Genomic DNA, 22,202 nt, shown 5'->3' on the forward strand with positions numbered 1-22,202 from the left:
AGCAGCGGCCCCCCCGGCCAGCTTTCCCCAGTTTATGTACTGAGCATGACGTCACATGGTATGGAATGTCCCTTTGGCCAGTTTGGCTGAGCTGTCCTGGCCGTGCCCCCTCCCCCCCCTTGTGCACCTCCAGCCTTCTCAGTCGGTAGAGCATGGGAAGCTGAAAAGCCCTTGACTAGTGTAAGCACTGCCTAGCAACAACTAAAACATCGGTGCCTTATCAACTTTGTTCTCACCCTAAATCCAAAACACAGCACTGTACCAGGTACTGGGAAGGAAATTAACTCTATCCCTGCCGAAACCAGAACAATATGGAATGGTTCTAGCTTTTTCTAATGCTTTACCCTTCTTTTAAGAACAAATTGTTAAAGTTGCAAAGTCACAAACTTTAATCTAATGCAGATAAACTTAGTCTGTGGCAGGGAACTGTAGATAGTTTACTACATCTGAAGGGCAAACAGAAGATAAGCGGGAAGGCATTTTCTTACTGTGTCTAGGGTGTGTAAGCAGGCATAAGTTACTCAGTTAAGCTTACTGTATGCTAAAGCCTTTCCTCTACATTACTTGTATCTGTGTTAAAGGTCTGATAAACCTTTCTGTAGATTTAACGCTTCCGTTTTAAATGATTTGAAGCATCTTCAACACTTAGGCAACAGCCTTCAAGGTGACCAGTAATGTGGACATCATAGGAGGAAAATTACTTGTAGCTCTACTGCCAAAGCTTAATAGCCAGAACACTTTTTGTAGGGTTATTAATGTTTATAAATCTGCATAAAACATGGTTTTGTGGGGGTTTTTTTTTTGGAATTGTGTTTATATGAGGGAATCCCAAGGTCATCTAATGATCTGTTAAATAACTTCTTAATTTGTATCCATTCAATTTCCCAGGTAAAATCCTTAATGATGATACCGCTCTTAAAGAATACAAAATAGATGAGAAGAACTTTGTGGTGGTTATGGTGACAAAAGTGAGTAGTCCTTTTTTGAAAAGGAAATAAGATTAATTTCATTCTTTTTTTCGTTGTGATGAGTGATTGTATATGCCTATCCTTAAAACCAGTGGAATTTGATCATGTGAAAGTTTTGGTCAACAGTAAAAATAAATGCTTGTGCGAATAGATACAAAATACTGCTTCACAGTCCTAGTTTGTTGGTGGTGTTCTGTGATGAATGTTTACATCAAAGAAAAAATTTGCCAGTGGCCGATTTTACTGTTTCTTCTTTCTTGTCTCCCGGCGTTATTTTTCCAGTGATATTATTAAAATGAAGAAGGGAACCTAGATAGTTTGTTACTAAATCCTCTGTACAGAACTCTTCCAGTCTTGCCATGTTGCTTTTCAACACTCATGGCTGTTTCTTTTGTCAAGCTCAACAGCTTAAACCAGTAGAGAAAGGATACATATGCCGATCAACAAACCTGTGAGATTTGAATGACTGCAATGGCAAATTAAGAGGAATGACTGTGACATGTATTTGAAGTATGTCTCCTCTTAAACAGTTGCCAGATTGCTTCCAGGAATCAAGCCACTGATTTTCTAGGCATTCCAGACCCTTGGGATCTCAATAAAACTGGCTTCATCTCTGTCTTGAGATACGAAGTTCATTTTGGAGTTAGAGGTCCTCCTTCTGACAAAGAAAACCTATATTCAGTTGCCCTTCACTTCTATCTGGTATTAGCTCATTAGATTCTCTGTTTGAACATAACTTATTGCTGTCTTCCTGAACAAACAGTGTTCTAGTCAGTGGTTTGCCTGGAGAAGAGGCATTTACCAGTACAAAAAAACATGCGCAGATAGGATTTCGGAGTACTGCTTTCATTTTGCTTATAGCAGAAGAAACACAGACCTCCATGAAGAACTGCTAAAGGCAATACCTTCTGATATTAAAGGACCCATGTTTCAGAGTTGGGCATTTCTTCAGTGTTATGGTCTTTTTGCGAAATCTTGAAGCTCAGTTTCCTTTTCCTTGATTCTTTTCTGGGTAAGACATGCCCTGTCACTTAAGCACAACCACTAACTTTGTCTGATGCTTAGACGTGTTTCAGTGTTTTTCTTTGAATGCTTTTTAAAATGTTCTTTATTGTGCCCATCACGTTGGAAGCTATTCATTCTCAACCTCTCCTTTCCTTTCAGACAAAAGGACGAAATATATTTTTCCTAGTTTAAGCAAACATTGTCTGAAAGTGATTCACCTTCAACAAGTAGTTGTGTTTTGTTAAAGTTCAGCTATTTCTCTTGGTAAGGCAGAGATGGTGGTCAGCCTTGACAATCCTTAAGGATATTCGTAGGTAAGGGACTACAGTGATACAGCTTTCAAAAATGTAATTCCGTACTTTAGCTGGAAGTTACATGCAGTCTGAACAGTGTAATTCCTATATAATGGGATTAATACTGTGTCCAAGCAAAATTGATGTTTCCAATAGAGATGTGAAGATTAAATCACAATTATAGGCAAGTGTTACCCACTCTAAATTTGTTGCTGTAGATTTGGTAGTCCTTGATTCTGCTGGATTTTTGGTGCTCGCTACAGAACTCAAGTATGTGAAAAGTTATTTATGTAGTGCTTTGAATGTAAAGAGTACATAAGTAAAACTTGTTGCAGTTAAGTTTAAATTTTTTAGCGTCTCATTGTCCAGAAAATAGCATTCATAATGAAATGTGATTTCTGTCTGTATCACTTTTTTCCAAATTTGAGTGGTGAGAAAACCTTATGCTTGTTATGTTTGTCAGCTGTCTTTTGACAACTGTTTTAGTTTCTTCTGAAAAATGCACTTTTGTAAAACACAAGATTGTTGTCACGTTTAGAGTATTGTGGTCTATAAATATTTAGATCTTATCTTTGCATTTCACTTCATACTCAAATAGTGTGGCTGCTTAGGTGTCTAAGTAAGTACTTTAGTGACACTATCAGTTGCCTGCTTAAACACAATAAAAGGCACTATAGATTTAATGTCTTGCAATATTTTAATGGTATGCTTGATGTTGAGGCAGCAATGTCAAACACAAATGGTTTTAACAGAACTTAATGTGTTGACTATAGAAAGCATGGGTTTAGGAGCTTTGTGCTGTGCCTGAATTCTGTTGTTCTCCTATAGCCCAAAGCAGCAGCTGGAGCAACTCAGCAGTCAAATGCTACTACCACTATTAGCTCGACAACTGCAGCTCCCCCACCAGTCACTGCACCAATCCCTGCTGCCGCCCCTGTGCCAGCTCCTGTCCCTCCACCACCAGCAGCAGATGCAGTTGCTTGTGAATCTGCACCTGTGAGCGCTCCTAAAGAAGAGAAGCCAGCAGAAAAACCACCTGAGGCACCAGCTGCTGTCAGCCCATCATCAACTGACAGGTATGAATAAGCCTCCAAAAATGGCTTCCCTGTCCATTTCTGTTGCTTCTAGTTTTGATTTTAAGTTGACTTTTCCATTACAGTGTTAGTCCAATCTTTTTCTCTGTTCTACATAATTTTTCTTCTTTCTTAACTGTAACTTCAGTCTCTGGCTCAAGTATAACATACTGATGGTAAGAAGTGCCCCTCCCCACTTAAACCTTCTCCTGTGGGAAGTGTGGTCTTGGGACTAAACCTGTGCAGTGGAGAGTTAAATGACACAGGACTTGTGCTCTCGTTAGGCATTTCAGAGTTACTGTGGCACAAGTTTCTTTTCAGACTGAGGATATTCACCTGTGTGGGGATCTACTGTTCACAAAGCTCTTAAAGACTTCAGAGGGATGTGTCCTGTCCTGTTCATAGACCTCTGATTGTGTTTTGAATCATGTTGGTTAGATTTTAACCGTAAGTTCTTTATTGCTCTAAGAGTCTCTTAATTTCTGGAAAGAACTTTTTCTTCCAAAATGTAGGATATAGTATTGCTCTTAATCATGTAATGTCTTAAAGCTACAAGCTTATTTGTTCTGAATGCTCCTTGGCCCATCTGCAGATAGTTGTGGGAGTTGGGATAGCTTTTAACCTCAATTCTCTACATTTAGGAAAATCAAATGGAAGTTAGAGGTTTCATCCCTGTTGTATACTGTGGCCTTTTTTTGCTCACTTTAAGTTGCTTAAGTATTGCATGGGACAAAAATGTTGTTAACTGTAATTTAATGGCCCTTGAAGTGCTGAGTAGCATCAAGTCTTCATTTTTCATACACTGGTTTTCAATTATTTGTGTGTTATTTATGTGAATACTGGTGCACAAGACATTAATTTTTGAAGTGGTTGTACTTAGACACCATCAAATACTGATTTGATGGTAAGGAAACAAAACTTAGAATTGCCTAATATCTTGGAAATGTCAAAACAAATTTCTTGCACTAAATACCCTAATTGATGATTTAATTTTGCGATTCTGAGAAATGGACATCTTTTTAAAATGGAATACAAATGAAGCTTCATTTATCAGTCAAATAACTTAGAATTTTTTAAATGTTAATGGGTGGGGTTTTTTGCTGCTCAGTTTGTCCATTAGGTTCAAAGATTTAGTCTAATCTTTGATACTGAGACAGTGCTTTCCAGGTTTTCCATGTACAGATTGCAGTGTTGTAAAACTGCAGTAAGTGAGCCTCAGTGTACATACTTAACAGGAAGCAAGAAAATAATTTAACAAATACGTTGCAGTTACCACCTGCCTTGATTTCAGTGAGTACTGCTTGTTTCTGATTTGCTTTAGAAGTTAAATTACTAAGGCTGGTGAAGATTTATTGAGACATGGCCAGGCAAGCTGGTGTCCTGTTTCGCCTTTGATCTTTTTTAGTTGTAAATCTTACTAGTGATAAATACTAGTGAAGCATTCTTGTTGCAACAGATTTTTTCTTACATAAAAAAATGCATCTCTGTAAATGCCTTGTTAGATTTTTTTTTTAGTGGCACCTTCTGAAAACTGTTTCAGATTAATCTGATGATCTTTCAGTTGCTGATAGGAGTTGCCGACTCTGGTAGCCTGATAGATGCGAGGCTGCTGCAGCTCCATGTCCCCAGGTCTATCAAGTATCCAGATTGAACATGTATTTCCAGTACATACACACAATATGTATACACCTATATATATGGCTGGCTGCATAGGTCAACACATAGGTTGCACTCATGCAACCATACAACACCAGCAGTCGCATCCTGTTCCCCTCTGGCTACTCAGGGCAAAGCCCACTAGTGCAAAATACGTATGTACAAACATACAAAGTCTAAGCTGGCCTTAGACAGTCTATTCTGATAGCTGGCCCCTAGATCTCGCCGTCTCCCAAGTTTTTGGTACCTGGGCATGTGACTGCCTGAGCCCTGCAACCCTGCTCCAGTTGCTGATACTCAGATTCTCTTTGCACGCGTACGCACACATGCACACGCAGAGGATCCATCTAGGAACTGGCTGTAGACATGCAGTGAACCTGGTAGCTAGTCTCCAGATCCCCTGGTCTCCCAGTTGCCTCATTCATGGACACACGAACAGGTCTCTCCACTAGCTGGTTGAGGCCTATGACCTTACCAGTAGCTGACCCTCGGGCGTTACAGTCTCTCCAGCAGCTCCTCTCTCAGACCCTCCGGTCTCTCCAGCAGCTGACTCTGACTTACAGCCATTCAATATCTGGCTCTCAAGCGTCTTACCCTACTCGCTGTAGTCAAGCTTGATGCTTGCTGGTGATTACACACATGCCAGCGTATGGATCCACACAGAATATGCATACACTCTAGTCTCTTCAGTTGCCAACACCTCAGGCACATGGACCCCTGTGGCCCTTTCTCCAGTTGCTGGCACTGAGACTTCCACAGTGCATACACTCTGCAGTCTCTGCAGTTGCTGGCTCCACAGATGTGTGGATCCCTGTGACTCATGGTTCCCTGTCCAGTTGTGGGCACTTAAGACTTCCATACACACACATGCATGTAGACTAGAGAGACCCCCCAGCATGAAAAATAGTTAGAAATGGAATTTAATTAGAAGGCAGGGTGGACTGGTGATTAGGTGCAGGGCATGACCAGGCAAGTGCTGTTTACTGGCCCTTTTTCTCCTCTTTTCACTCTCTTTACCCATGCTTTTCATCCGCAGGGTGCCTTGATGCTTCCCTTTCCCTGCCTTTGGTTCTTCCTCTAGATATCCCATAATAAGTCTTGCACAATCCCCAAATGCTTTTTCCTGGCACCCCATGGTGAGTTGCACCACCCTGTAGGCAGTAATGTCCTTGATCTGTAAAGAGACCTGGGGAGCCTCTCCTGTTGACCCATCAGGGGTGTCACCCCGAGACCAAGGGGCTGATGCTTTAAGTTGCAGCCCTGGGAGGAGCCAGGAAAGGGGCACTCTTGGCTCTGACTGAGTTAACTGGGGTTCCTCTGCCTGGTAGTGTGCCTCTGTGTTCCTTGGTGTTCATGGAGGTGACCCTTTAATCCTGTAATTTAACAGCTTTGACAACTTGAGATGGAGTAACTGCAAATGTTAGCAGTTTATATTCCTGGGAAAGTAGGATATTGAGATTTTAGTAAGTGCTTGCCACTGACCTCCTTGGGTCCTCATTGAGGTCAAACCAGTGACTTATGGGGAAGCAGTTCGTGAGACTGCTGTGTGCTTTTGAAAATCCACCTTGTTCTCCCACCCTTTAAAGCATTCAAGCAAGCAGATGGCTAATCCCTGAGCAGATGGGCAAGAGCCAAACTATTGGGGGGTAGGGGGGAAGGTTGGCCTTGTGTTAAAAATGGTAGCATTGTAAGTTTGTAAAATCTGGTCTCACTATAAGACCAAAAGAGAGCTCTTTAGAAAGCTTTGTTGGTTTTTTAGAAACAAAATGGGCTATTAGAGTTACAGCTGCTGCTGCTTTTTTTGAAAAACAGGAAGTTTTCCAAAGTTTTGTAATTACCATTGCACTTGTCTTCATCTTACAGTACAACAGGTGATACATCTCGATCAAATCTTTTTGAGGATGCTATAAGTGCACTTGGTAAGTGGAGTGTTTTTTTAATGTAGACATTATTTTGGTGCAGCAGAAACAAATGACGGATTAGCAGATGTTGACATTCTCTTCTGTATCTGTCATTGTTAAAGTTATAATCAAAGTACTCTTCTCTAAGACCTGAAGTTGGTATCTGAGCACCAGGATCAAGAACTTCTTTACTGAAGAATATTTCACTTCATATATTTTTATTGTGTAAAAGGAAGATCCTTATCATTCCTGTTTTTTTCCCCGTTTGCCTTAATTTGTCTTCTAACTATTCAGTTTGAAGTGGCTTGAACAGAAGACTGGATGTAAATATGTATACGCTTTTCTTTTCACCTTTGCTTCCCAGTGTGCAGGTCTGATAAAATGGCTGCCTTTATTATTCATTTGTTCCAGCTTTGACAGTACTGTCTTTTGACACATTTAGATTAGATAAATTCACCAAATCTGCTGCTATCTGGTTTGAGGAATGAATGCCTCCATATACTTATAGTCAGTTCTCTTTTCTTTTGACAGTTTAAATGTCTTTGTTTCTCAGTGGAATAAACAGGGTAAAAACAATGGGAAGTTCTGCCCCTCATTTATGCTGATTCTGGTAGCTAGGAAATTACTAGGCAAACCCACAACTCCTTACTCCTACTTAAATTTTTTGAAGGGGATTTTTATTTTTTTTTTAGAGTGTAGTAAATTAAGGCACAGAAATAAGGGGGAGGTGGGTTTTTTATTTTGTCTTATCTCTGTAAACATTAAGCTGCAACTTGGTACAAAAAGTTAAACCAATTAAAGAGTTTCACTTACATTTTTGTGTAGGGGTATATGGATATGTTAGAGGCAGGTGTTGTGATTAAACAACCCAAGGTGATTTAGGAGCAGTAGTAATGTTTTACGTGTATTGGTGGTAGCCACCAGGTTTAGTCTGTCTAACTGCAGCTTAGGTCTTACGTTATGACATACGGTTCTAGGCTGAAGAAATGTATGAGCTGAAATAGCTGATAGATACTGTAGGAGACAACCAGTCGAGTTCTGTTAAATTTCTAACGTGACTGCTGCTACCAAAAGTGCTGCAGGCTTCATTAACCATTCATTATACCTTAGTGGCCAAGATGTGGTCATCACAAATACTGATGTTAACAATAATGACCAACAAGTTTAATTAAGCTGGTGGTCTTGATTCAGTTATCTTTAGAATTGAAAAAAAATTAATTTTTCAGTGTAGCAGAAGAGCATCACCTCACTATCCATTTTATATGAAAGCTCTTTGATTGGTATCTGATACAGTAAATCCACGTGTCCCTAACCATTTGGAAATAACAGGCATTGAGTGTAATTTCCTGGGTAAGCATACTGCAAGGGTTAGATGCCAAAAAATTTTCAAAGGCAATAGGCATGAACTCTGTGGTTCTTTTTCTTTAGAAGCTATCTTAAAAGGAATTTGCTTGCACAAATTCATGTAGCATGTTTTTACATCCTAAGCAGGATCCTAGGCATCTTCTTACTGTGGCTTCTCAATTACATTGTCTGAAGATAATTGACTTTGCTTTAAAAACAGGGATTGGTTTCTACTGAATTGTTTTAGTTTTCAGTTAGATAACGCTGACTGAAAGCCGATGTGGCTTTGTGTGCTACATGAAGTCTGCACGTCTCACAGTTCCTGTGCAACCATATCTTTCATTGGAGCAGCCTAAGCTTTCTTTAGGGCATGGGACAAGAATTATTGTGGGGAGTGTGATGAACTGGTTTTGAAAGTTAATCCAGCTTTAAAATGTTATTTGAAAGACAAAAGGAAAGAGCAGAATGAGTTCAGCATTGACCTCACAAATATTCCCAGTAGCACTATGTAGAGATAGGCCTGACTCCATATTATGACATTGCTGGTGTGCAATTCCTGAATTATTATTCTTGGTCTTCCTTTTGCACAACTTGTTTGTAAGTAGACTGTATATGGAGTACCTGTGCCTAAATTCGCAGTAGTTCTGTTTCGTTCTTTGGCTTTTAATTGTGGCTTATGTAGCAGCCAGTCCAGAGCAAGTCAACCTTCTGGCATCTTTTTTTTCTGTACCAAATCTCTCATACTGTTCTAGTCTCTACCTAGCTTATATTGAAAGAGCACTACAGAAATGTTTAAGTAGTAACTAATTAGATCAAAAGGTGTTCTGTCTGCTGTTTACTTTGATTAGTTTGTTAACAATAGCAAGGGTAAACTAGTGCTGTGTAGGAAAGAACATGAGCAGTAAGTTTAGCAAAATCACTGTGTTGGGACAATTGTTGGCTTGGCTTTTTTGCTTCTCTGAAGATATGTACGGAAATATGTATCTTTAGAGTGACGTTTAGGTGATTCTTTTTTTTTATGTCTTTGAAAAAATGAAGGTAGATGTAAAAAGATTGAACTTGTAGTTGTATATGAAGACATGAACTTACCATTCCTTAAACTCAGGTTGGCACTATTATTTTGAAGTCTGAACAATAAATACTCAAATTAGTCAAGGGTTGTAAATCCATTATTTATCTTTATGGATAATGCACAAGTATCCTTGGGCTAGAGCTGTTTCATTATTTGTTCTTGAGTATATTGCCCTCAGTCGTACATCCACTGATTATTTGGAAGCATTCTTTAAAAATCAAGCAACCTGGTTGTGTTCATGTTGGCTTGAGTTAAAATCCTTCTCCCTAAGGGAATAAAACTTGTTATTTTCTTTGTTTCTTTTAATTGTGACTTACTTGTCTTAACAGAGTAGCTCTAGCAGTATTTGTTTCCTCTACTTTTTTTAATTTCTTGTTTTTTATGGTGACTGTTAATTATTTAACTCTCCTGCCACTAGCTTGCTAGTGTTACAGAGTCGGTAGTAGGGTTCCACTGAGATCAGGAATACCTTTATCCAAGGAAGGAGATGGTATTTTAATGTCGAGGTTTGGTTGGGGTTTTTTTCTGGTTTTGCATGGGAAGATAACCTTTAAGATGTTGCTCAAGTACAATTTATAATAGAACAGTTATTCTTTTGAATTGTTAAACCTGCTGCCTGCTTTTAAGGAAGGGAAATAAAATGGGTTATGAAAAGAGAGAATAATTTTCCCTATGATACCATTAGTGTAGTGATCAGTTGTCCTTAAATTGCTCCATAGGTAGCATGTGTACCCTTTTGTCTTGATGGCTGCAGGTGCGGGCCAGTTTTAGTCCATATACGCTGTAAGAGGTGGGGGATTTGATCTGATGGATGTCTAGTCAAATATACATTAATTGAATGAAATAACTTGTTCTCCTGAACCCTCATTGAGGTCTTGAGTGACTTTCCTAGATAAAACTTTGTCTTCTGCCTGACTTGAGTTGGTCCATGTTAAGTTGATTAAATGACTTTGATCATCATCACCAGCATGTAGCAATATACAGTTGTAACTTGGTCATCACTATTTGTCATCTATCTAACCATAGCATAGCCTAAAGTCTTTATTTGGAAAAACCTCAATGGCTAACAGTTTGACAGGGAGATTTCTGCCTGGGAAGTTTCATTTCCAAACTTACACTGCAGGAGACTTCTTGATTACATCAGGAATTGAATATTAGCTGTGAGGATGCCCTTGACCTTAGATGAAAGCATAGAGAGGGAATATTATTTCAATTATGAGTATAGAAGTATCACAAGTGCTGCTTTATTCAATAGAAGTTTGCATTGTGTTCGTTACCCTCTACTATTTCAATCAAATGCATAATGAAACCACCAGAATATATTTGGAGTTAAAGCAACAGAACCATGACAAGTTTAATATGAGCTATTCTTTACTCTTCAATGAACAACTCAAATTTAGGTAGAAAGGAAATTTATCCATTGAAACTTTTTTGTGGTTTTTTTGCCTTATTCCCTTAAAATGGTGGTCATGTTACTTCTAGTGACAGGTCAGTCCTATGAGAATATGGTGACTGAGATCATGTCAATGGGCTATGAACGAGAGCAAGTAATCGCAGCGCTGAGGGCCAGCTTCAACAATCCTGACAGAGCGGTGGAATACCTTTTAATGGTGAGCAGTTTATTTTACCTACACCTTGTTCTTTCTCTTTTTATTTTGTCCTCACTAAAGAATAATTTTACCTTTGATTTATTTGTTATTTTGAATATTATCCAATCAGTGAGAGTAATACATGTTTATAGAGGAACAACATCTCTAAGCAGAGCATCTGGAAGGCTGAGATTCGGATTTTGAGGTTCATAATGTGTTATAAGAAATACTGAAGTCATCCCTAACTACCTCTATCACTTCTTTGCTTTTATTCTTTGTTGATTTGTATGGATATGTATATAAAGTATGTCCAGTTACAGTGATAGTTTTAACTGCCAATGGCTGGCTCAAGGAATGAATTTGTGTCACATCTTAGTGACAGCATTAGCTCTATTTTTGTATGAGTGTCTATAACATCACAAAGGCATTTTTTTTAAGTTCCGGTTTATTGTTTTTACTAATAATGCACAGTGTTCTTAATAATACATTTTCCAAACAGAAAGGTTTGAGAGTTTTTTGAAGTGTGCTTAATTTAACTGGTGTTTTAATTTAAGCAGTGTTTTGGAGAAGAAACAATTTCTTAATTGATAAATACAGTTTGAAGGGTGAAATGAACTTAATTGATGTGAGAGGAAATAGAAGAATAGCTTCACTTTAATGGAAATCTTGTGAGTTGTTTTAGGAGCTTTTTGGATTACTTCTCATTGTATACCTGGATCTGACAGGTGAATTGTAACCACCAGAGAATCTGGTCTGGGAGCTTGTTGCGTCATCGCTATTGCCGGTGTGTTTAGTTTTCACTCTAGCGTACCATTTTTTCCCTGATGTGGTTTTTCCTTCTTCCAAATCTGAACTTTATTAAAATCTTGAGGCCAGATATCGTGAACCAGTCCTTGCAAAATATATGTGGATTGAATTTCTGATAGATTGATAAGAAAACTGACATCTTTACCTCCAGTTATAAAACTTTCCTTTTGTTTATGAAGTTTTTCTTCAGTAGTTATAACTACAAGTAACTGGCGTGCTTGCTACTTAGATTAATGATCCCAAGACTTTGTAACCTGCATTTTTTAAACAGACAACAAATGTTTTGAGTACATGAATGTGAAAAGTTCAGTTCTCATCTAGTATTAGGCCAACGAAAGGTGATAAATACTGTCTTGCCCTGACAGCGAATGCAGTAGCTCCCAACTATCTGCCATAAGTCTGGAACCTCAAATGTCTGGAATCTCAAACGTTTGTTTTTCATGCCTTAAAAATGTTGATTTTACTGTTCATTTAGTCTGTACATATACCGTAAAGCCAGTGCCTCCTGGAAGTGCTGGGCTTGCTGTGCATGTGCCAGTCATGTACAGTGTGCAGTGCTTGTACACTCAGTCTGGTATTTCCCTGCTTTAGCTTATTTCTGTTCAGGAAGTCCTAAATAGCAATAGAGCATCCCTATGATGGAGTTCAACACATGGCACATCTGCCAAATAGATAAAGTCTGACTGGCCTGAGCAGTTCATTTCTACTCCTTCGGTAGGCCCTGTGTTTAAAATGGGTCCTTCTGGTCCCATATAATAAGCTGGTCCCTTTCTGTTTCATGTTACCCCTTACTGAGAATATCTTTTCTTTGTTCTTCCTCTTCTTCCTGCTGGAAAAGGGAATGGGGAGGAACAGTCTTGCTCTTAGAGACCATATTAGCTGGCAGACTTGACTTGTCCTTCTAGAAGAATCCTGTTGCTGCAGATGGTCTTTCTAACTATTCATCTGCTGGGGTCTAAACATGTTCCTTACCATCCTGCTGCATCAAAAAAGCTTCTCTTTAGTTTATACTGGTCCATTGATGACACTGTTCTTTGACCCTCTACCTGCCTGCAAACCATCATCAGTGTTATCTTTTATGTAATCTGCAGGGTAGGATTAGGATGTTGAGAGCTGTAAGTATATACCACTGTCCAGGTTTAAAGAATCAGTACACCAAAGGTACCTGTAAAGTGTTGGAAAGAAAATGTCAAGAGAGTGTCTATGCTTAAAGCGTAGCTGTTCCTTAAAGGAGCCCTGAAGATTCCACTTGTTGTCCATGGTTCAGATGACAAGCTGTTCCATTTTCATGGCTTCATGGCTGAGGATCCTAAGTCCTTGAGCTGTGGTCATGGAAGGAAGTCTCAATTCCAAAAGACCCTGTTTCTTTTCCTGTGCCCCCGCCTCATCTTTGGAGGCATTTAGATTCAGATCTCTTTTTGACCCAAGGATTTCTTAACCCTAAATTAGGAAGGAGTCCTGTCTTTCCTCCAACAACCAGACCATTGGTTGCAGCTTCTTAGTTTGGAAATTTTTAGGAAACATTTCTTTACCAAGAGGGTGGTCAAACACTGAACAGGCTTCCTAGAGAGGCAGTTGATGCCCCATGCCTGTCAGTGTTTGAGGCATTTGGACAATGCCCGTAATAACACGCTTTAACTTTTGGTCAGCCCTGGAGTGGTCAGGCAGTTGGACTAGATGATCATTGTAGTTCCCTTCCAACTGGAACTGTTCTGTTCTAAATGTGTACATTCCTTGGGCTGGGCCTGATGTGATTATTACCCTGTGGAGAACAATGTCAGTTAAAAACTGCTCTGGTGCTCAATTAAACAGTAAACGTTTAATCCACCGTAAGGCAAAAATGGCCTTTTTGCTGTCCAAGCAATGTTTACATTCAAAATTAGTTGTATGTGAATTGATATCATGCTTTATTCTGTTGGATAGCTGTATGAACAAGGTGCATACACCTCACTAGTCTTGTCTGATTACAATTGTACGCAGTCTTGGTTATTTGGAGAGTGATACTTGAAGCTTGTATTTAACAGTTAAGTTGATGTTCAAGATGACAAATCATCTCTAAGTAAATTTGGTTGGACTAGTTTCCATAGTGCTTCCATTCAAGAGCACACTTAAGGTTTGATCTGGGCACAGATTGCAGTGACAACATAAACCTGTGAATAGGTGAAATCAACCAGTAATTTGATAAGATTAACCCAAGTTCCTACATTATACTTAGATTCCCAGAAATGACTGATTTGATGGGAAAAGGTATTTAAGCAGTGCTCTGTAAGACACTGGTACGAGAGAATTACCTCAGAATTAGGTCATGAATGGAATTTTCTTCCCCCTCTGTGGAGAGAGGGATGTGTCGCAAGCTCACCAAGCCGTATAATGGTAATGAAGCGTGTGACAGGGAAAACTTGCATTTATTCCTCTGAGTGGCTTAAACATGGACTTGATGATTAGGTGGTTTATGCATTGATGTGCTGCTTATCTCACAAGTGAGGCAAAGTTTTGCCTGGAGCACTGTCCGGTTCTCCCTTTCTAGATGTGGCCTTTATATTAGCTGTGTATTTGTCCTTTTTGTTCAGCTATAGTGATGAGCGTATCATGTGAAGAACACGTTATAGCAGGATTTTTAATCTACATTACCTTCCAGTGATTCCTATGGTAGGTTTGCCAAACCTTCATTGTCTGGTTACGCTGAAGTTCTATGATTATTTCCACCCACTCTGTTCCTTATGTTTTGTGGTTCCCAAACTGAAGGGTGCCTTCTTCATTTGAGATGGGTGAAATATATTCAGTTATACCAGTGCTGCTGCCTTCTCAGACTTACCTGGATTGAATACGCTGGAAGGCAGTAGAAAAACGGAATCTTTTGATGCCCTGGAAAATTAGTGTTGTGAGGTAGAGGATCTTGTATAGTCTTGCCCATCTGGGGTTGGGTTTAACATAGCTCCCCCACCATTACTCTGTGTGTATCAGGAGTTTTCGTGCTCTGTGGAGTCTGCCTCTTTTGGGTTCCTGTTGGGCAGCGTCCCTTGTCTGTACCACCAGGGCTTGTAGTCATATAGGAATCTTTGTTGGTGTCTGTCTCATGCCAAGCTGCCCAAGTTTCTAGGCTTCAGGGAGGAGGATCAAAAGGACAGATTTGGTGCAGGACTTAAGTGACAGTGGAGGAGCATGGTTAGGGTGGGAAGTTTGAAGGATTCCCATGCAGGAGAAAGGTAATAGAGTAAGGTTTGTCTTGGTTGTATAACCCACATTCTAATTTACTATAATTGTTCTTTTTTGGATTTGCCAGTTTCATCCCCCTGAGCAATTAGTTCCTATATAAAGTTGTTTGCACATGGAAAATAAACAAAATGCAAGTTAACTGGTTTTTTTTAACTGCTAAAATTTGAAAACATAGAGGCCTCTTCACACTTAAGAGACTTGTCACATATCTAACATACAGTAAATGACAGTTGTCACGCTGTTGCGTTAAGGAAAGAGGTCCAAAGAGCCATGTTCTTATATGTCTTCTTAATTTCTTGCCAGATTGTATCGCATCTATAATCTCACTGTTAGCAATGTGTACTAAAATTCTATTGCTGTAATGTAACTTTATTTGCATAACACTATAACATATTGTAACAGTATATTTAGTTTAACTTTCACTCATATCAAATATCTTAGAACAGGATTCAGAGCAAGTATTTTTTTATGGAGTAAAATGTATTTTAAACTGATGCAGTGCATGCTTTACTACCTCGCTATACAAACCACATATTTTTCTTGTCAAAAAATAAATTACTCTTTTCACAGTATTCTCTTCCAGTTGTAAATGCATACCTATCACAGCATCTTGCTTTATATTTGCAGTGAAAGTATTAATGTTTTTTCCTTCGTTCTGAAAACTTAATAACACATGCAGTAAAACAAATATCTTTTAGCATTCTGTAGGTAATTATGTGAACTGTGGCTTTAGGGTATACCTGGAGATAATCAGGCTGTGGCTGAACCCCCTCAAGCAGCAAGCACTGGTGCCTCTCAGTCTTCAGCAGTTGCAGCAGCAGTAGCAACTATACCTACGACTGCTAGTTCATTAGGAGGTAAGAAAGGATATATTTGAGAGGATGTGATAAACACATGCACTTGAGCATTCTCTGCTTCAGTGAATTTTAAGTTCCTGGTGCTTGTGAACTGATCAAAGTGAATTGGATAAGAGCTGTAACATGGAAATTCCAAGTACGGTACTTGCTTGGAACAAATGGCTTGCTGTATGTGGATATATCTGGAATAAAGCATGAAGTTTCTAAAAATGCTGTGAACTTGCACAGTTCCTTTGGTTCAGTATTCTGGATTTAAATGTAAGACCACCAATGTGGAGGGGGTTGTGTTTTCTCTCACTTAAACTCTGGCTTCCTACTTCTGTGGCTAACAATGCACTGTTGACTGTGACTATACTAATGCATTTACCGCTTGGAAGTTGGAATAGCAAGGGAGAAACCTGCCATAAGGCCATGAGGTGTAGTACCTGAGAGACCTATCCATGGCCTAGGACTCCTTACGCAGCAGTGCAGCGCATGGACAGAATGGTTGGTGCCTGCTGAAGAGAACTTTGTCTTAAAGGGAAATAAATACATGAAAGGAGCATAACCAAGGAGTAGGAAAGATCTGTCTTAGACTGTGGCAGAGATGGTGTTCAAGATATAAGCCTTGATAGAGGCCAGAGTGTTAAACATACAGGTAGCTGCGACAGGCACATGTGACATCATCCATAAAGAAGGAATGGGGGGAATGGGATATTTCAGAGCACTTTAGACACTGCTGTGTTCAAGGCAGTACCTAACAGTATAGGATACATTTTCTTATCTTATATATATTCTAAAATTTCTTTACTGAAAGAGTGGTTAAACATTGGAACAGGCTGCCCAGGGAAGTGGTTGAATCACCATCCCTGGAGGTATTTAAAAGACGTGTAGATGAGGTGCTTAGGGACATGGTTTAGTGGGCATGGTGGTGTTGGGTTGATGGTTGGACTCGATGATCTTAGAGGTCTTTTCCAACCTTAATGATTCTATGATTCTATATGGGAAGGCAAAACTCACTTGAGGACAGAACTGACCTATTGCAGGAGGTAGAGAACTCTTTTGTAGGCATAGAGACAAGACAGTAGGCTGGGTAAGATACCTCTGAATAAGGTTACTCAGAGATGAGACAAAGAGAAAAGTGCTGGAGATCAAGGACAGAAGGCTGTTGGATCTTAAGAGAAGGCTGGGTGAAAAGAAAATGCATTGTTTAACCTTAGTATAAAGAATTCTTGCTTAAAGCTATAGTAAGTTAGTGTGAGGAAGCAAGCTCTTCTGTTCTTCAGTGAGGGGTGCGTTGTCTGCTTTCATGTCCTGCTTCTATCTACAGTTATAGTGTAGGTATGTATTTTATTAAGAATCCTGGTAGCTTTTTAAAAAACATGTTCTCATTGATTTTTCAGGACATCCGCTTGAGTTTTTACGAAATCAGCCTCAGTTCCAGCAGATGAGACAAATTATTCAGCAAAATCCTTCTCTGTTACCGGCATTGCTACAGCAGATTGGACGGGAAAACCCTCAGCTACTGCAGGTGAATCTTAAAACAACAAAATAATGTTGCTAATTTTGATTGAGCTTTACAAGAGAGGGATATGTTGATCTTAACTGGGAGAGTGTGTTAATAGCAGTTACAACATTCTATTGTTGGCTTTTCAGCAGTTGTTGTACAGAACATATTTTCTATGACATTAGAAATTAGTCTTAGTCTCTTTATAGGACGTGCAAAGGTCATCAGGAAGAGGGAAGGGTCAGTGCAATTGAACTGAAACATGAAATTGCATTTCTTACGGTTAGATTTAATCATTTTTTTCTATGCACTTTGTACACATTCTTTTGACTACTTAATTCACTGAAAATAAATATTCTTACTTGCCTGTTGGCAGGCTTAAACATGCTTTATTTCAATATATTTATTTTATTCTCCTATGCATCACAGCAAATAAGCCAACACCAGGAACATTTTATTCATATGTTGAATGAGCCAGTTCTAGAGTCCCGCCAAGGTTTAAGTGGCAGTGATGATGGTGCCAGCACTGGAGGAGTAGCAGAAGCTGGAAATGGTCATATGAACTACATTCAAGTAACACCTCAAGAAAAAGAAGCTATAGAAAGGGTGAGCCTTTCTTCTTTGAAATGTTGCTTGGCTGTTGCTGTAGGGTGCTGACTCTGGTGCATGCTTAATACATGCCTTAACTTATGCTCAGTAGTTCTGCATCATTTTTGATATTTTATATTTGATGTTTCATAGCTGTTGTAGTCTTGTTTCAAATCACATTCTTCTTGCTTTATACCAATTGAGTCTAAAATCTTTTGAATCTGTCTTACTGAGAAGATGCAGAGCCTTTTAAGTGATCAGAGGCCGTCTGTAATAATTGATGATTGAACGGGTTTCCCTCAGGAGTGGGAACTCAGGCAGTAATTCCTCTTGCAAAAGCCTCAGATGGTACTGTAGTTCTAGAGTGTGCTGTGATAGGTTTCCAGGTACAAAGGTGTGTCTGCATGAGCACTGTTTGCAAAGTACTTGGATAGTAAGACTCTCATAGTTAAGTAGATTAGTTGAAGTCACTACTTAACCCAGTTATTTGTCTATCCATGAGAATTAGTTAACTGTAGTTTTCTAAAAATACAGGTAAACGTGCCTATAAAAATATACTTGGGGGCGGTATATTGCATTCATAAATACTGTGTGTAGCACTGACTAAATATGGATTTGCATAGATGGCAATGCCTCTGAGATTTTTCTTAGAACAAATTGCAAATACTTATGTCATACTGTGGTAGTGTTTTTATATATCAAAGACAGTGTTTTTCAACTGGCAAAGCAAAAGGTTATGTAAGGATCATCAGAAAAGAACAATTTTAATATATATGTCAATTCTCTAGATCTCAAGGAAATTGCCAATTAATAAAATTAGTCTAATAAAACTGTTTGTCCATGTACTACTTCACAGATCATCCTCTCTAGTCTGCTGCATTTCCTTTTAAAACCATTTTATGCAGTAGAGCATTACCTCTACAACCTGTTCCAAAACCCAACAAAGACCTGTATGCTTCTTCCCCTTTCCATGAAAGAGACACCTCATATCTCAAGGAAATTGACAATTAATAAAATTAGTCTAATAAAACTGTTTGTCCATGTACTACTTCACAGATCATCCTCTCTAGTCTGCTGCATTTCCTTTTAAAACCATTTTATGCAGTAGAGCATTACCTCTACAACCTGTTCCAAAACCCAACAAAGACCTGTATGCTTCTTCCCCTTTCCATGAAAGAGACACCTCAAAATTTACGTATCCTAGTATTACAGCTGACACATTCATGCTGTTTGTAAGTATGAAATTAATAAGAATGATTGATAAGAGATAATAGGACATAGTTTCTTGCCGAGATTTGATCTGCCCTGTATGTAAAATGCCTTGCAGGTGCTGTGAGGATTTTAAGAAAATCTCCGAGTGGTTGTATGTACTTGCCTTTTGCTAAAACAAAGATTGGTTTGCTGAATGTCTTTTAAGTGCAGGCTAAACCCATTTCCCTTGGCACAGTAATAAGCTCTTCCCTAGTATTCTCACCCCCTGTTGTCATTGTGTCCCAGACATTAATTAGTTCCTTGACTTCTGAAAAACAGATTGCTTTCAAGTTACTTCTCATGGCTGCAATGTGTAGTCAACTTTTTAAAAAGTGAAAGTCCAGTTGGAACAATTGGAAGTATGGCTTAATGTGATGTGTTGGGCTACTTACTAGTGATCACAGGCTGGGAGCTTTTGTTCCAGGCAACTTTTGTTAAAAATCCTGTTAACTATTAATTGTATAATTAATAGTTTAAAATGGGCATAGTTTGAAGGTTTTTTCTGCATCAGTGCAATGTGCCATTACTTCCTGACATTACAGTGACCCAAGTCTGGTTTAGTGACTTACTGTAGCAGTGAAAGAAAAGTGACGTGTTTTACGGTGCTTCATTGGACTCACTCAGATTACTTTTTCAAGTGAGAATTCTGTTTAGTAAAGACAGAGGCATCACCTTCTTACTCTTTGCTGGCTACAGGCTGTATTGAGCTAGGCAGCAATGTTTGTTTCAAGAAGGCAGTAATTGCTTAAGTGGCATCTCAAGATACTAGACATACAAAGAAGCTTAATGTACAAAATGTACTTTCTAAATGTGTTTCTTTTCTTCAGTTAAAGGCATTAGGATTTCCTGAAGGACTTGTGATACAAGCGTATTTTGCTTGTGAGAAGAATGAAAACTTGGCTGCCAACTTTCTTCTACAACAGAACTTTGATGAAGATTGAGAGACTTTTTTTTATTTCACACCTCACACCAGTGCGTTACACTAACTTTGTTCACTGGATTGTCTGGGATACTTGGGCTTATATTCATAATGCTTGGTGTATGGTATATGGGGATGGGGGGAGAAGACAATATAGGAAACAAAGCAAAGAAAGCAGCAAGTATGTCTGCTTTAAATTAGCAGATGCAGAAAATCACACAGTGTAAAATAATATACAACCAAAATCAGCTTCTGCAGATAATTAGTTCCTTCTATAAACTGTAGGTTAACTTTTTCTAGGTTTTCACTCTTACTGTACTAGCTCCAGAAATGTAGTGTAATGCCCTGCTTCATGTTCCTTTCTACTTAGTATTGGTATTGGAAGTAGCATGTGCTACCTAGATTCTACAATCTGTATTTCATGGCAACACTGGATAGCAGCTTTGTGAAATCTAAACGATCTGAGCAATGTAAACATAAATGCCAGAATATGGGTAGTTATTTTGCTTTTTCAGATGTGGTAAAGTAGTGCAAGAAGCACAGTATTTTGTTAATGCTGGATTAAAACAATGTTGGCTTTTTTTTTTTTCCAAATGAAAACCCATTTCAGTTAAAAGTCTCTTGATCATTGAGAAACACTACCCCCTCCTTTGCCCCCCTCAAATGATCTGAGAAGCTGTATACATACAGGTAAAATTATGATCCTGTTTACATCTTTTCTTTTTGGGAAAAATGATAGATACCTAATTAGTGTTCACTTCAATGTTATGTTGCAGTAAAAGTTTTAAAAGCAATAGATTGCATGTTTGGTTTTGTTATATGCGTTTTTGTAAATTGAATATTCTTTTTCTGCCAGCAAACAAAATGCAAGCTTCATTTTTGTCCGCTGCAATGAGACTTCATGAAACCAAATTTCACCTTCCTACCTTTACAGTACAGCTGTAAACATCTGAAGATATTGGCGTTCTGTTGCTCTTGAGTAGATTGTAATGATCGAGATGTTTCTGTTCAGTGAGAACTTTTTTGGATTTATTCACTTTATGAGGAAGAGAAGTTCATAACTTGAGATATCAAGCAAACAATCAAGTTATTCCAACCCAAAAGAATCTGCACTCCTACCTTTCTATTGAAAATAAGCTCTGGTTATAGAGTTTTGAATCTTACTTCTTGGTACCTACTTGTCATTTATTTTGTTTAGTCATCACAGAATGTAAAAATCTTCCTTTTAATCTACATTGACTTTTAGAGACGATTTTTGCCCATCATTGCAATGCTAGCAATGAAAACAAATTCTGATTTAATCTAAAGCTATTATACGCAATGTTTCCTGAACACAGCTTGGGGATGTTTTGAGTTTTTACTGTTGTACTCGAATTACCTGGATTACAAATTTATCTCTACAGTAACCAAGAAAATATTATTAGTGGTACAGCACTGAGCTGTTGTACCACTAATGATATTAATGATTTAGTGGTACAACTGAAAAATTATTTTCTGCTTAGGTTGTGTATCAGTGGATTAACTACTTACCTACTACTTAAGCTCAAAGTACAAGTCAAGTGTCTTGAGAAAAGAGTGAGAAAGACTGAAATGTTTGTATTTGTATTTTGTTTCTTCATTGGTTGGCCATAGTCTGTTAAATAATTATCTGCACAAAATAGTGAAATGTATTAAAGCCTTTTACTTTTTCTTTCTATCCTTAGACATCTGTGATGTTTTTCCAGACAGCGTGTATCTTAATTATTCAGATTTTATTCTTTCAAAATACGTGTGTAATGTCTAAGTGATCACTAGCACAAGCCAAATCTATCAGTAGAAGGTGTGATACCACTAAATAGAAAATAAGTCTTTCATAATGCTTTCATTTTAGAGAAGTTAACGTTAATACCCAAGTCAGCCAGTAGACTTCAGCTAAATAGGATTCTCAGTATGTTTATGGACTGGAAGAGGTGGATTTTGATTTAACACTCTGCAGGCAAAAAGGGGCTATTTGTTATCTGTAAAAGGACCAGCTGCCAGGTACTTGAAAAATGCCAAATTGATACAAGGACTTCTTGAATGTACTTCACTACATAGCTAATACCTAACTAAGACAAAAGCTTTTAGTATGTGGGAGTCTTCTGTACTGATCAAACCGCTATTGGGAATAACCATTCCTTCTCTAGGAGGATGGAGAG

At 38.6% G+C, this 22,202-nt stretch overlaps 1 protein-coding gene across 1 annotated transcript in view; it reads left to right on the forward strand.

Annotated features, from left to right (window-relative positions):
* Positions 1–21,723, forward strand: part of RAD23B (RAD23 homolog B, nucleotide excision repair protein) — a 30,189-nt gene extending 8,466 nt beyond the window's left edge. Inside the window, exons 3-10 of the mRNA XM_009286316.2 lie at positions 889–968; positions 3,095–3,342; positions 6,859–6,914; positions 10,795–10,922; positions 15,658–15,781; positions 17,164–17,291; positions 17,697–17,873; positions 19,934–21,723. Of these exons, the coding sequence (XP_009284591.2) occupies positions 889–968; positions 3,095–3,342; positions 6,859–6,914; positions 10,795–10,922; positions 15,658–15,781; positions 17,164–17,291; positions 17,697–17,873; positions 19,934–20,047 (1,055 nt within the window). The 3' untranslated portion in view covers positions 20,048–21,723. The remainder of the gene's footprint in view (positions 1–888; positions 969–3,094; positions 3,343–6,858; positions 6,915–10,794; positions 10,923–15,657; positions 15,782–17,163; positions 17,292–17,696; positions 17,874–19,933) is intronic.
* The last annotated feature ends 479 nt before the right edge of the window (positions 21,724–22,202 follow it).

Source organism: Aptenodytes forsteri, unplaced genomic scaffold, assembly GCF_000699145.1.
Source record: "Aptenodytes forsteri isolate BGI_AS27 unplaced genomic scaffold, ASM69914v1 Scaffold412, whole genome shotgun sequence".
Taxonomy (NCBI): domain Eukaryota; kingdom Metazoa; phylum Chordata; class Aves; order Sphenisciformes; family Spheniscidae; genus Aptenodytes; species Aptenodytes forsteri.